Below are 16237 nucleotides of genomic sequence, written 5' to 3'. Positions count from 1 at the left end.
TTAAAAGTATAAGCATGGATTGCCAATTCCACTTGATGTAAACAAAACTTTTTATACATAATATATATATATAAAATAACTTATTGTATCAGTCCAGGTTCAGAAACTTGTGGTAGGCCAGTTCCAGATAGTTTCATTTCACCTGTAAACTGTATCACTTTTACTGATATTGTAATTTTCAAATGTATAATATGTTTACAGATGTGCCCTGCATTTAGTCTGCCTTGTTCCTATTTTGATTTTTGTTGAATTTCCTGCCTGCTTGCCAAAAGCTAGGATGCTTCAGGCCCATGTACAATTGAAAGCAGAGGCATCCTTGAGCTTTAAAGCATTGAACAAACTGGAAAATGCAACATACCACATGCTGAAGTGAAAGAAGTCTGTGTTTTGTGTTTTTTTTTTTTTAATAAAAATTTTCAAAAAGGTGAAAAAAAGATACAAGGTTGATTAAAGGAAAAAAAAAAAAGGCTCCAGTTTGTTTTATAGGTTTTAAAGTTCTGCTGTGTGTTCAATTGCCTTGTGTAACCACTTATCGCCTTAGGGCCAGATACCCCCAACATCTACCCCCCCACTCCTTTTTTTTTTTCAAATGTTCCTTTTGCTTGCCTGAAATTTTAAAGCTCTTCTGTCTCACAACTCACAAGAAATTTTCTGGGTTTGTGACATACAGATGTTGACTGAACATATATTTAAAAAGGAAAAAGCAGCCCCCCTCTGATTGGGCTTTTTAATTTAGAAACAACACTTACTTAAAAAATTATTTAGAAAGCTGTTACTGCTTTCTCCCTTCCATAACCCTCAGACCTCCATGTATAGAGAAGCCAAAAAGAGAATGTATCCCTTCTCTGTTTGTCCAAAGGTTTTTGAGTCTCACTTCTAAATGAAACAATGCAACATTTCACTGTTTTCTCCACTGAAATTTCCTTAATTATATGGTTAGAGGTAAATACAGTTAGGAATGTCTCTTAACCTTCTGGGAACCCCAGTGCCCCATTATATTAACTATCAGTATTTTTTGGGCATTGGGTTAATGGACTTAATTGCCTAGGTACAAGCAGGACTTTGGAACAAATATCCTTTGTGCTGTTTGGTAATACTTAACTCTACTTGTCGCAATCTTTCTCCTTAGGTCCTCACACAATTCCTTACAGAGCACTTATTAAAAAAAATCTTAAGAGTTGATCTGTTTTCTGATTATTTTTGTGTAAGCTTCTAAACAAACTTCAGCTGTGATTAATTTAGTGCATTTAAATAACATTAATGTGTTAATGTTTGGTATAAAGAATTTTCCTTCAACTCAGAGTATTAGTACTGTAGCATAAACCAAATACAGTCTAGAGGGGATTTTTAACATCCCTCCATTATAAAGACTGAAAAAAGGTATGTGTCTGTGTGTGTATTGTTGAGTGCTTGTGTGTGAGGGTAAGAGGGAGATATTAAAAACTAGTAAGTAAATGAATGTGTGTAAGACATTATATTAGTATTCAGAGAATGAACTTGTATTTATTTTGTGCCATTGGTTTTCATTACACAGAATAAAGTCAGGTGGTTTTAATCCTTAAAATTGTAGTATTTGAAAAATGGCACTAAGAATGAAATCATGACCTATTTTTTTAATAGCTATGAAGATACTAATTAATGGTGAAGATTTCTTTTTAATTCTGCCTGGATTGTAGGCTTCTGTATCACATACCACTCCTTTGTAGATGTCCTGAATAATTCCCCTTCCCCACAAAAGACAGGGTGTATTTATCTTTCTCTTTATTCACCCCACCACCACCACTTTATTGAACTGACGTTAATTGCATAGCCTTTTCTCTGACCTCCTTAGTAATGAACTTTCACATAAAGTGTAGTAGCATCTGTAGTAGCCCTTCCTTTGGTTTCTAGGAGGGAATAGACAATAATTAGGAATTTGTTAATAACAGTTTTTTCTTAAATGACTGGAGAGGTTCTCTCCCATTTAATCATCTGCTTACCTACTCATCACAGAATCTGCAAAAACTTTATAAAGGAAAAAAAAAGTGCTGCATTGTTTTCAAATAACAGTTTCTAGGGAAAATGATGAACCTTAATTTTGAGTGTTGTCCACAGTACTAAATGTGTTTCTTCATAAAACATAGCAGCAGTAGTCTCATACTTACTAGGCTTGTTGCTTAACCCAATCAAGCATTTAAAGGTTTGCCTTTTGCTGTAAACTTCTTAAAACAAAAAAGCCATTTAGTGTGAAATTGTATGTCATGATACCAAATGGCCACAGGCAAGGAAATCTGGAAGACGACTTAACTTTGTTTTAGATTCTGCTAAATAAGGAATCATTCTTTAAAGACTTTCTTAAGAGATATGGATTAAAAATCCAATTTCTAAAGATTATGAGTATAGTTTTGTCTTTGGGCCATATCAAATAATACATGAACCTTCTATACTTACGTTAAGTGTAAAACATGCTGTAGTGGGACAGATAACATTTTGGACTGTAGTTTTTCTGATCAAGTCTGTTATGTACCAGTTGAGATTCTGATAAGGCAGTGTCTTTAGTCCTACCTGTAATGTGTTGAATTTTAAAAGAATGGGGGGAGGTGGAATTTGCTTATCTTTTTCTCCCAACAAAGTATTGGTATTTAAAGGGGAGGGACAGAGGACAAGACTAGAAGTATAATAGCTGCTCTAAGTTTGCAGAGACAGATAGGTATTTGTTGTTAATATTGATGTTATTTTTACTGATGTGATTAATTGACAGAGCACCAGGATTCTTTTATGGTGAAAAACATGGGCTTTTGCTTTGAGTATCCTAAAATGCTTTTTAAAATGTGTCAATCCATTCAGATGTGGGAGAACCAGAATCACCCTGGGTTGGTTTAAGGAATGATGAATCATTGGCTCCTCCCAAACATTGCTTTACTGAGTTTTAAATTCCACTCTGTTTTATCACTGAAGAAAGGTGTGTGAATAGAGTTTTAAGTTGTCTGCATAATAAAAACACCCAGTGAAGCATGAATGAAATGGTATGTTGCTTTTGCATTACTAGGAGTGTCAAATAGCGGTTATGGGCTAGAAGTCAACCTATGGAATAAATAATCCTGATGGGAAATTGCTGATTCAGACTTCTCTATTCATAAAATTTTATGTCCAGAGTTTTAAAGCCATTTTATAATACTGCAGTATCCCTTTTCTACAGCCTTACTAAAGTAGCTACATTATTTTCCAATTCAGTGTCACTCTTCCTAGTCTGTTTTCTTTTCATTAGATAGCAAAGTTTTAATTTGCAGACCAACAAACCAACTTGAGGTAAATTATATATAGCTTTTCATAACCCTTTTTTCCTCAGGTGCTAAACAAAGGCTCCAAAAATGGATACTGCTTTAGTGATGTCTGCTTTATTCTTAAAACAAATACTTTTGCTAGATGTAAAGATTTAGTGTGAACAAAAAGGTTTTATTATGTAAATATGAATGAATGCTTTGAGTTTTGCCCTTGTGTTTGTCCTTTATTAGTATGTTTCATTTATCTTCTGTGGAGGAGTATTCTTTCATGATCTTGAACACATTTCATTAGGTATTGCATTTTTAGAATGAAAATACAATTGTTTTCTGTCTTGGATTAATCCTGCTGCTGCTATGAGAAACTGAAAATCAAGAATGTGATGCACTTTTTACATTACTATATACCGTACTTTTAGAGGTTGCTTTGATACCTTTCCTGTAGCACAGCCACTAATAAAAGTGAATGAATTTAAAATTTCTCTTTGGGAGGGAATCAGTACAAGTAACTTAGGAAAGTGAAAATTCTGTTAATATTTCCCTTTTTGGCCTTAAAATGTCTTTTACTGAAAATCTTAGTTTTTCTATTATTTACTCTGCTTCAAAATGAGGAATTGGGGAAAATGGCTTAAAGGAAGTAGTATCATTGGCTTGTTGCTTATTTATCTCTCAGAAAGAAAACAATTGTCTATTATAGAAGCTGGGGACTTATTTTTTATTTGTGTACAAAGGAGAAGTATTGCTGCCCCGAGCCAATCACATTAAGTCAAATCAATCAAAATTCTGACTATTCTGCTTCTCTACTATATTCTTACTTAGTGAATATTTAAATATAGTAGGAGTGATACTTGACAAGAGTGAAAGTCATTTCTCAAGCACATACCCAAACTCGTAGGAAATTGAACCCAAAATAATGGAAGAAAAACACCAACTGGGGTGGAGGAATGAGAAAGATACGTGGTCCAAAGCTATCTGGTTATATTTTGATGTTGCCAATTTTGCAAAGCCAAAATTTTGATTTGCTTATTTAATATATTTGTTGGCCAGAGATCTATTTTTATATCAATGTGCCTTGCATGTATATTAAAAAATTGGAAAGGCCGTGTAGTCATGCCTGAGATAGATGGTTCTTACCACCTCACTAATTTTTATGCAGTATGAAATGCTCATTCTATCGCCAACTGGTGCTCTCTGTTTGAAGTTATAGATCTTGTCACAAACTGGAACTATTTTATAAACTAGGGAAGTGATTAATTAATTTACTTTTTTTTGATGTTTCCTTTTTTGTTCTTAGTCTGTTAGTGGCTGTTCTGTAGTGGGAAATAGTAAAAGGATTCTTCACTCCCTTTCCCTCCCCCCTCAGCACCTTCTTCAAGTAATGTGATGACACCATTTCTTGTGTGTGTTGAAATAAGTTTCAGCTTGCTGTCTTTAGTGTTATAAAAAAAGTGTTATAAAAAGCATTGTTTGCAAAACCTAGGGAGGTTAATGGAGTATAATTTGGAATTTTATGTGAGCTATGGTCCAAGTTATTGGCTCTTTCCAACTTAAAAATTTTTTATTGTTAAAGCACCTTGCTTAAAAAATTTTAAATATTTATGTCTGCAACAATTGTCTCAAAATAATAAACTGTGCAATTCTTGTCATTAAAAAAAAGATCTGAACTCTCCCTAATGTGACTTGTTAGTTTCTCTGTATTCATGCCAGTGTAAATGTGAAAAGCTTTGCTTGCATTACGTTTTAGAAATGCATTTTGCACACTCGAATTTTGCCGAAGCTCCATGAAAAGGTTAGATCTAAGTAGATGAATAAAGCTATGCACATGTTTTGAAAGTTTAATTTGTGTGTCATTACCAAAAGTGACCTATCCTTATTTCCTGTCCTTTACCATCTTTGGAAACATGGCTCAAAGTTACAGTTCTGGGCTAGCTCATCAGAGAGATTAGAGGAGTAGAAAACTGGCACTTATTTTTAATTCAGTTTAAACAAGAGTTTGACTTGTGTCTATTAAAGGGCTTTTCCAGAAACAGGGCAGTTTTATTAGCTTTACAAACTGTTAGATGTTTACCCTCGGTGAAATTTTGGTTTATTTGATCAAATAGAAATGGGAAGTAATTCAAACAAATGGGGGAAGGACCTTTGCCACATGAAGTTCTATGACAATTTTGTCTTAGGCCTGGGTTAGAAGTAGGATAACTTTTTACTGGTTTAGTATAAATTTGGTTTAATGAATGAATGACTTCAGATTAGAACCATTTAAAGATAAAAGCACCGGTTGTTTTAAAGATACTACATATCTTATAAAGATTGCCCAGGTTGCTTAGAATACGTTTAGAAATTGGACAAATTTGGTGAAGTTGCTACTTTCTGCATGTACTAAATAAACAGCTTTACTTCACTTGTATGTGTACCCAAAAGACTGTGTAGATGTACTGGCCAGATTTTTTTTTCAAGTCCTCTTTTAAAAGATTGTTTTGGAATCTCTTAAGGACCTTTGTTGAAAAGGCTAGTAAGTTTAAGTGAAAGATAATATTAATTGTATTTTCTCCTGCTCCTAGATAAAAAGAAGTATTTTCATTTTATACCTTTTCCTATGTATGGGAGAGGGTACTTTTCTGTCAACTGTGCTCTTGATGTATGTTGTTGACTCTGAAACACAGCAAAACCCTTCTTTCTGTGTAATTTTCACTGAAATTGACAGTTAAAAACTAAGACTGAAAAGGTGGCCATAATGCTTGGCCTTAAAGGGCATAAATGCAGGCGCGTACATTATCTCAGATTACCATGGCTACTACTACACCCCTGTCAATAGTTTATGTATGTTCACTCTTAGAACATGTTGGAGGAGCAAAGTACTTTTCTCTATCTGTGTGCATTGGCATGTAGGAACTGAGTTACCTCTTAATGTGGAGAATTAAGAATAATTAGTGGACTACCGTTACATTAGAGGATGTATTTGCTTCCCTCTCCCACTTAAATTTTTTTCTAGTGTTTGTTTTCCCCAGTCAAAAAGATAGGCCTTTTCTACATACAAAAACAGTGGCCAGAAATTTGCTCAATGCTTAGGTGTTTGCCATAGCTGTTTCTGATGTCATGGATTCTGAGGAAGCATCAGTTACATGATGATCTTCCTTTACTGTCTTATTTCATGTTCAGTGTTTTTAAAAATATAAATTACAAACACTACATCCATATCCAGATTTACTTATTTTATCAGGAAAAAATACTTGAGAAATTTGTAGATCGTATTAAGAGACAATAAGTGTACATTATTAATAAAAAAATTTTAAAGTTTCTGAGGCGTTTGTGTTATATTCTGTGTGCTTTAATTTAAAAAATGAGAAAACTAAGTTAACATTGTGACATTGACGACATTTTCAAAAGGTCAAAATATAAATAAATTACATCTTAAATGCACTATGGTTATATGTCTTGGCCTTTAAAAAGTAGTTTTTAAGGTGCTTAGTTAGGGTTGACTTGTTTATTGGAAAATCAGCTGTGAGATCCGCTGTCTTTTTTTGTATGACAAATGAGCCTTGAGTTCTTCCATTTGAAATAAACCAAAATTGAGCTTAGCACCTTAAGCAACTAGAATAAGGTGGCAAGATTCTGGATTTATTCATGACTTTATGGAGAACTATATGGTGCATATTTGAGAAACTAGTGTTTTATGAAGTAGGAAATAATTGTCCTGTTAGTGACTTGCAAGTACACAAAGGGGAATTTGGGTGTTTAAAGAAGATTGTCTTTAAAAAGTTCTCAGACATTTATTAGTGTGAGTTATATGAAGTATGGTAATTAATTCAGTCTACAGAGTTTTGTTTTTTTAATGACATGTATTGTGGACTTAAGCGGCTAACATTTGGAAGCAATGTCTGTGAGCAGAACATAAAACTCTAGATTGCTTAGCAAAGTGTCATACCTAAGGAATTCTCTTACTAGGAGCATTCAGTCCACTACTGTGGGGTACGGTAGATTGATGCAATCTGGGCAATCTGGGCATGAGAACCCCACTCTAGTGTTTATTATAGTCGTCTCCATGATGGTCATATTCCAAGATATACCCGTGGTATCCAGGATACTGGCAACAAACTCAACTAGAAAATCAGAGCACATTGGGTTATTAAAACTAGTTAGGAAGCTGCTTTGCACCCTAAAACCTGAGGTGATACCCTCAAACAGTGGTACAGAAGGCACATTAGATTGGCTTAGAAAACCAGCCACCCCAAATGTGCCAGACACTATTTGTAAGCATAATGTAGCTAAGCTAGTTGAAAATTAACCTGATTATGACAAAAGGTCTGAGTAGTCAAAAAATACTTCCATAAAGAGGGGAGGGGAAAAGTGACCTTAAGAGATTCTGGTGCCAATAATTTGAGATTCAAATTACATGTATTTATATAATGTGTGTGTGTGTATGTATTTACTAGAAAGTGACAGCCATACAAGCACACCCTCAGAGGAAGTTCATTCTGCTTGAATATATGAAATCTGGTAAGACTATGTATTCACAAGGTTTGTACTTGTAAAAGTTCCTTTGACATGATCCAACCCTCCTTTTACTTATGCTCCACATTGTATCTTCATGGAACCAACTTAATTATTGAACCAACCCATGGTTTGTAAGGAGGGGTAGTCGTCACAGATCTCCCGTTGGCACCCAATAAAGTTTTCTTTCTCAAGATGATAGACTATGATTCTGTAATCCAGAAATTAAAAAATTAAGTGCGTCATCTTAATTTTTTACCTTATTTTCAAGTTTAACATGGTTTATAGATGATTATGAAAAAATATTCCAGGCAATACAGATTTACAAGAAAACAATTACCCATGATCTTGTTTAATCCAATTTAATGCCATAACGTTCAAAATGTATAAAAGCTGATACGCTTTGGGACATGAGCAATGAAGGAAGTGTGACAGCAGAAAAATGTATTTGCAACACAGAGCCAATGAAGGAGTAATATTCAAGAATGTGTAAAGATCACACAAATCAACAGGAAAATGTGTGTGTGGGTTTGTATAGTGTTGAAGACAACCTAAATATCCCATAGGAGATTTGGATACTATACAAATAGTCCTTGAGACTGACCTGTATGGAGTTCAAAAACATGCAGAAATTAACTTTGTGATAGGGAGGAGCAATTAGTTGAAAATGGGCTTGGGCCTCCCCGGTGACGCAGCGGTTGAGCGCTGGGTTGTGAGGCTGCCTGCAGCCTCTGCAGCGCCAGTTCGATCCCCGGCTGCTCCCCGGCCACCGGAGGAGGGTCCCACATGGCGCGCAGACCTCCCCACATGGCGCGCAGACCTCTCCTGCCGCCCGCTGCTCCCCTCAGCAGTGTACTTCGGTCCTTCTGCCTGCTCTGCTCCCCGCTCTGGCTCTGGTGAATTCTCTCACCCTCCTGTGCTTCTGACTGTACCCAGTGCTTGTATAAATAAATAAATATTTATAAAAAAAAATGGGCAGCAGGTGATGGGATCTGTATCTCATTAGTGTTGGTTACATGGGTATATAGGTTTTTTTTTTTTTTTAAGATTTGTTTTTATTTATGCATGGGAGGACTGGGGTGTAGGCCAGAGGTGCGCGGGGGTTAAGAGGATTTACAAGAGACAGTGGGGAGCAGAACAGGTGGATTGACTGAAATATGCTGCTGAAGGGAGCAGTGGGTGAGACATGAGATGTCTGCCTTGCCAGGTGGGTTGCTCCCTGGCTGGGGATCAAACTCGTGCTGCAGAGACTTCGGATTGCTTCATAAGTGAGGTGCTTAATCCCTTGTGCCACCAGGGAGGCCTGAGAGCAATATTTTTTAGATCTAGAGATGTTTAGGTTTCCTTCCCTTGAATTTTGGTTGGATTATCAGATCAGATAATTAACAACTAAAATCATGAGAAAAATCATGATAAATAAAAATATTTGGAAAGGATCAAGCCTAGCTCCACTCCCTCTATATGGATCATTTTCAAAAAGCTCCTGGAAGTCCTGCTTGAATTTCCCAAAGACTGGAAGCATCCCAGTCTGATGCACAATAGAATAATGTTTGCTGTTAGAAACAGGATTATTATGAGTCAAAAATAAGAGATATTGGAAAATTTGACAGTTTCTTCAGTCATCCACTTAATGAAGGGTTACTTCAAACTTCCGTTTTTAGGCACAAAAAAAATTGTTAGATTGAAATTTAATTGGCTAATGATTTGATTTTTACTACCTGGTAAGTGCTCATCCTGTTGGCACTTTTGAAAGCCTGGGCTCTTGAGTATCCACTTCCTGCCACCTGAAAGAAGGTCCTTACTTTTACCTTAATGAAAATATCATCTAGGGCCTCCCTGGTGGCGCAAGGAATGCTATCGCACTATGAAGCTATCTGCAGCCCAGCTGGCCAGGAAGCTACCCATATGGCACAACAGACCTCTCCTGTCTCGCCCACTGCTCCTTTCAGCGGTATATTTCAGTCAGTCTGCCTGTTCTGTTCCCCACTCTGTTTCTGGTGAATCCCCTCACCCCCAGCACCTACCTCTGGCTTGTACCGCAATTCTTGTGTGCATAAATAAATAAATCTTTTTTAAAAATACCATCTAGTAGAGAAAAAAAAAAAAGGGCAGAAACAGAGGGAACAGAGTTTTATGCTTTTATCCTTCCTGCCTTTTTGATAAAAAGTAATACATGTCAGTCTATCCACACCCTCTCTCTTGCCCCAAACTTCATGCACAGAAGTGAAAATTTCAGACTCGCAACTGAACAGATGGGACAGAAGGTCATGAGACGTTCAATGTGGTAGGGCTTACTCCCACTTCAGACATCCCAGTGAGGGTATTCTTCTCTCTCCAGGATAAACTGTTGGCCACAAAAGCTGGTATGCTCATAACCAATCCATCTGCTGAAGACAAGAAGGGGTATTTGTTCTCAGTGTTAAGAATCAGGACCTCCCTAGTGGCCTAGGGTTTAGTCTCAGCGTGATCACTGCTATGACCTAAGTTCAATCCCCGGCCAGGGAGCTCACCCATAATGTGCAGCAGACCTCTCCTGTCTCACCCACTGCTCCTTAGCAGTGTATATCAGTAATCTGCCTGTTCTTCTCCCCTCTCTGTCTCTGGGTGAATCCTCTCACCCCTCACTCCCACACATCTGGCCTACACCCTGGTCCTACACAAATTTTTTTTTTTTACACAAATAATAAAAAAAAAAAATCTACATGGCCTCAGGGAGAGGCATGTTTTGTTTCAGATATTTTAAAAGATTTATTTATGCATACAAAAACTGGGGTGTAGGCCAGAGGTACGGGGGTGAGAAGACTCACCAGAGACAGACTGGGAAGCAAAACAGGAAGATCTACTGAAATACACTGCTAAGGGGAGCGGCCGGTAAGACAGGAGAGGTCTGCTGCGCTATGTGGGTCACCTCCTTGGCCTGGGATCGAACTCAGGCTGTTGTGGTGATGGTGCTGAGACTTAACCCCTAAACCATCAGGGAGATCCTTTTTTTTTAAAGATTTATTTATTTATCCATACAAGAACTGGGGTACAGGTTAGAGGTGTGGGAAGGTGAGAGGATTCACCAGAGACAGAGTGGGGAACCGAACAGGCAGACTGAAGTATACTGCTGAGGGGAGCAGCGGGCAAGTCGGGAGAGGTCTGCTGCACCATGTGGGTTACTCCCTGGGCGGCCGGGGATCGAACTCATGCTGCAGTGGCTTCGGACAGCTACATAGGTTGCGTCTTAACCCCTTGTGCCACCAGGGAGGCCCCCCTGTTTTGTTTTAGATATTAAAAGTGGGTTAAAATATTTACTAGTAGGTTAAAATATCAAGCCAATTCTAGTAGAGCCATACAAAGTAATATGCTTATCACAAAAGGTGGGTAATGAGCTGGTATCCACACTAAAAGGGTTTGCAAATGTGATATTTATTTTGTGATTACCCATTGAGGGTCCATTTCATTGGCCTGAGTCATGTGTATTAGCAAAATGAATTTTTTCTCCTGCTGCCACATACCTAAAATCTTAGATCAATTTTTCACAACCAATTACTGATGACACCTTAAAGTATTACTCCTTTTAAAGGGATGAAGGAGTCACTTTTTTTTTTAAAAGATTTATTTATGCATACAAGAACTGGGGTACAGGGCCACCAGGGAGGCCCTGAAGGAGTCACTTTTAAGTGGTAAGCAACTCTGGAAGCCTGTCCATGTACAAAACCAATTCTGCCTAAACCAAAGGAGAGCACTTTACATGTGTTTTCCAAGGCTAGCAGGAAAGCCTTGACTGCCTTGCCAAGAGTCAGAAGAGAAAAAACAGAGGTTCTTCCTCACCAATAAGATTAAACATCAGGGCCTCCCTAGTGGTGCAAGGGGTTAGGCACAGCACTTTGAAGTGGTCCGCAGCCTCTGCAGGATGAGTTTTATCCCCAGCTACCCACATGGCGCAGCAGACCTCTCCTGTCTCGCCCGCTGCTCCCCTCAGCAGCGTATTTTGGTCAGTCTGCCTGTTCTGTTCCCCACTCTGTCTCTGGTGAATCCTCTCACCCCCACCCCCAACACCTCTGGCCTGTACCCCAGTTCTTGTATGCATAAATAAATAAATCTTTAAAAACAAAAGAAAGACTAAACATGAACAAGAAACTCCTGGAAGACTAATTAGGAACTAACATGGCTCTGAGTCTTGGGTTGAATTCCTTGGTACATAGAGAAATTATCTAGTAGTATCTGCTCTGGGATGAGCAGGAGGGGAGTTAGACGTAAAGAGGCTGCAGTTTGGCAGTTCTCTATTTTCTTTTTTTTTTAATCTTTTTTTTAAAGATATATTTATCATACAAGAACTGGGGTACAGGCCAGAGGTGCGGGGGGTGAGAGGACTCACCAGAAAGAGTGGGGAGTACAGGCAGATCTACTAAAATACACTGCTGAGGGGAGCATCGGTTGAGACAGGAGAGGTCTGCTGTGCCGTGTGGGTTGCTCCTGGCTGGCTGAGAATAGCTTCGCAGTGCTGTGCTTAACCCTTTGTGCCACTAGGGAGGCCCCCGTCCTGTGACTATTCTGATGGAATCCTAGGCCTGTGAGCTGCAGAGGCATGGATCTGATTACTGTCACAGCCCCACTGCATGGCATACAGTTCTTTAATCCTCCCACTTCCCAAATCTTGTACCAAGACACTAAGACCTTTATGTTCCTTCTAGCTTTACCTTACTAGCTTACACATGACATGATTACTTCAGTATGTAGGTCTCTCTCCCAGAAATGGTAATGGTGTGGAGGAACATCTTTCTCCCCACATTCCCACCTTTATGACCACATGTTTTTAGGGACTGAGAACAAGTGGTCTGAAGTTCTGCTGAGGTCTATACTCATGCTCCACATTCCACCTTGAGAGACCAGATATTGTTAAACTGAGCTCAGCGACATTTGGGCAGGAGCTGGTAAACTCCATCCCCTTGCCCTGGAAGTTCTCTTGGTGGTAGATGGTTATCTGAATGGGAAAAGAGCTATAATGTTCCCAGGAGGAACAGAGACCCAGATCAACAGTTTAACTGGTGTCTGCCTGACCCTGTGTTTTCCATCACTAGCTGTCGCCCAGGGTGTCTGAGGAGGTCCCTTCAGAGTAGACAGGGTAAGGAGGGCTTTGAATTAATACCCCTGGTTCATGGCATTCACATGCTCAGGCAAGGGGGTAAGTGTAGGAGATTGATTAATGATGGGAATGCTCTGCCAGCGATGATCACTGGCACCACAGACAGACCAAGGACTCTGGAATCGTCATCCCCCATCCATCCTGCATAAGCATGGCTCAGAGGCCAGGGTTCTGGAAGTCCAAGGAACTCCCTGCAGATTATTTCTTCGCTTTTCCAACCACACCCATTAGAGAAACCTAAAATATAAAAGGAAAGCTGTGGTAAACCCCTTTCATACTTTAAACTAGAACTTGACTCTTGAATCTGAATTCCCAAAGCTTTCAACTGACCTCCAAGTGACCCAATGAAAAGGACAATCGATTTGGAGAAAACATTGAAAAGTCTGGGGCATCAGCCTCTTCAAGCAACCTCAGGCTGGGAGTCAGGGCACCAGGGTCCTATTACTTTGGGACTCTGGTGGCAAATCTCTTCAGTTCTGGCCCTCAGTTTCTCCATGGGCATAGTTTTCTCTAGGATGCTCTATTTTAAGATGATTTTAGCAGTGTGAAGGCAAGTTGACATAGAAAACTAAGTATCATCACCCACCCTTCATGCACTTCCGGAGCCTTTCTTTTTCTGTCCAAAATGGGCTTCCTGAGAGATCCTTCCTGAGATGGCATCAGGACCTTGGGTGGACCCTTCACCTACAGACTCATGTTTTATTGTTCAGTCACTGTCTCAAGGAGATGCACAGGCCTCTGATCTGCTTTGGGGTAGCATCTTACCCCCTAACCTGTGGATTCCTCAATTTTTCACGTGATTGGAATGGACTTACCTTCCATGGACCCAGGGACCCTGGCAAGGGAGTGGTCTGAGCCATCTTGGTGATTAGAAGGGTTTCTGGGATAAAATACACAAATGTCATGGTTTCTGGGGTGGGGTGTGAGGTGTTGAAACACAGGGAAAAGTAACAGAGGCTGGAAAACCCAGGGGACATCTTTGCTTGACGTCTTAGCTCTGCTTTTCACTCACTGAGTCTCAGTCGTTTTCATCAGTAAAGCTTCTAAACGCAGAGTTATTATAAGGATTAGATGCAATAATGAGGTCAAGCGGGCACAGGCTGTGTCACTCCTGATAAATGTAGCTCTCTTGCCTGCTTCCAGGCACCCCTACAGGTGGCAGCATCGCCTCAGTCTCACATACCCCAATATAAGCTCTGGCAACATATAGTCCAAATCCCTCATATTACCATACCTGGCTCCCTCAAAGTGACCAGCTGTGAATGTCCCTGCTACCATTCTTCCTCCCTCCCCACACTTCTCTGTTTTCTAGACCAACCCAGCTTTGGCCTCCTTCTCCTGACTTCCCCAGCCTGCAGGAACTTCCTTTCTTACCTGGTTTCTAGCACTCAGTACTGATCTGGGTTCCAGTGGGATATGTCCTGGGTGAACATCTCAACACAGGGACCTGAGTCTCCTGAGTACTGATGTAGCACTGTAGGGGCAGGAAGACCCAGAGCAGGTTTTCTGATCCAGCAGACAGGGTAAAGGAGGAGTCAGAGTCCTCAGTGGTTTTGCAGGTTTTTATTGGGATTTACCAGGTACACGGCAGGCAGAGGTGCTGGGGGGCCGGGAGGCTGGCAGGCCTCCTAGCCCCCAGCAGGTCTTCACTCTGGGCTCTCTGGTCTTCTCTCAGCTTCTGCTTCTCTTGCTTCTCTTGCTTCTTCTCTCTTGCTTCTTCTGCTGGTGTCCCCGTGACGTAGCCCTTAAAACCCCAGGTGAATGCCATCTACCTATGCCCACACGCTACTCCAGGTGCCCGCCATCAGGCATGCATTCAGGACTGCAGGGTTCCGTCATCTATCCTGATGGTGGGAGGGCAGAAAAGCCTGAAACCTTTTACCTTACCCTACAAGCACCTTACTGAGCTCATGACAGGCTGGTGGGAGATTGACAGGAGGCTTTGAAAAAGACGAAGGAAGAAAGGAAGGAAGGAGGGAAGGAGGAAAGGAGGGAAGGAAGGAAGGAGATAATGGCTAACACTTAATAACGAATCAGTCTGTACCAGGCCCTATTCTAACTGCTTCACATGCTTAATTAGTACATTTAATCTTCACGACAGTCTTTGAGGCAAGTACTATCATTGAGTCCCATTTTACAGACGAGGATACTGAGGCTCATAGAGGTTAAGTGGACACAAACCATGGTAGGAAGAGCAAAGGAAAAGAGGATGGGCGGGGAAGGGAGAAAGAAAACAGGCAGGTGTGCGTCAGCTTCCTAAACTCAGAGCAGCCTTTCACCATCTTTCCCTCTGGCTGGGTATTAGGCTGAGAACTGGTAAGTGCAAACCCTGTGATGTATCTTTTCATTCTGAACCTCTGGAGAGATATTTTCCAGCTCCTGCCCCTCCTCCTTCTCTCTATGCCCAGGAGCCTGCTCATTTCTTGGTGCTGCATTCCCCTCCCAGCAATGATCTCTGGGGCCATGGTTACTGCCACACTCTCCATTGGGTGGCAAGAGCAGGCTGCCTCCCCTGCCTCTCCAGAGTTCTCCACACTTCCCTAGCCATACTAGGGGCTCAACCAAAGGCATGAAAACTGGGCCCCGCTGGCTGTATCTCTACAGGACCCCTCAGGGCCTTACTCACCCAGCTCCCGCTGCACAGCCTGTGTCTCCATCTGGTGCCACTTCCTCTGCCACCCTGCTCTTTATAGTCTAGTGTCTGATGGCCTTGTCAGCACTCTGCTTTTTCTCCCCCTGATCCCCAGAGTTTTGGTGGCTCAGCCTGGGGCCTTTGTTTGAACACAGGATACAGAAATCTGGAGAGGACTTGTGGCTGTGGGTCAGGCTGCAGCTTGCAGGCAGCAAGGGGGTAAGGCCAGGTCTCTGAGTGAGCGCTGGTCTCCTGCCCTTGTCCAGGTTCCTCACGTCCCCTCAGGACCTTTGTAAGGTTCCATGTCATGTGGAACACATCTGTAGGGTAAAGAAAATATCAGGCTTTTCTGCCCTTCCGCCATCAGGATAGATGATGGATCCTTGTCCTGAATGCATGCCTGATGGCGGGCACCTGGAATAGGGTGTGGGCATAGGTAGATGGGATTCAGCTGAGTTAAGACTGTGCTTTTTAAGGGCGGCGTCGCGGGGACGCCAGCAGCAGCAGCAGCAGAACCTGAAGGAGAAGCCGAAGCAGAAGCAGAGAACGCCAGAGAGCCCAGATAGAGTGAAGACTTGCTGGGGGCTGGGAGGTCTGTCAGCCTCCCAGCCCCCCAGCCAGCACCCCTGCCTGCCATATGCCTGGTGAACCCCAAATAAAAGACCTGCAAAAACCCACTAAGGACTCTGACTCCTCCTTTACCCGGTCTGCATGGGATCAGAAAAC

At 40.9% G+C, this 16237-nt stretch overlaps 1 protein-coding gene across 1 annotated transcript; it reads right to left on the bottom strand.

The window, feature by feature from the left end:
* Window positions 1-7187: 7187 nt before the first annotated feature.
* Window positions 7188-15536, bottom strand: CRYBA1 (crystallin beta A1). Its single transcript, XM_037495500.1, is given in 9 exon segments — window positions 7188-7278; window positions 7281-7357; window positions 7813-7937; window positions 9533-9545; window positions 9968-10132; window positions 12600-12642; window positions 12645-12717; window positions 13695-13759; window positions 15506-15536. Coding segments are annotated over 9 exon segments (654 nt in total). The 3' UTR covers window positions 7188-7216.
* Between the last annotated feature and the right edge of the window lie 701 nt (window positions 15537-16237).

This window comes from Talpa occidentalis, unplaced genomic scaffold (assembly GCF_014898055.3).
Source record: "Talpa occidentalis isolate TD23 unplaced genomic scaffold, MPIMG_talOcc4v2.1 talOcc4.7, whole genome shotgun sequence".
Lineage (NCBI taxonomy): Eukaryota > Metazoa > Chordata > Mammalia > Eulipotyphla > Talpidae > Talpa > Talpa occidentalis.
Note: the sequence above shows the minus strand (reverse complement) of the source record. Positions and strands in the feature narration are given on the sequence as shown.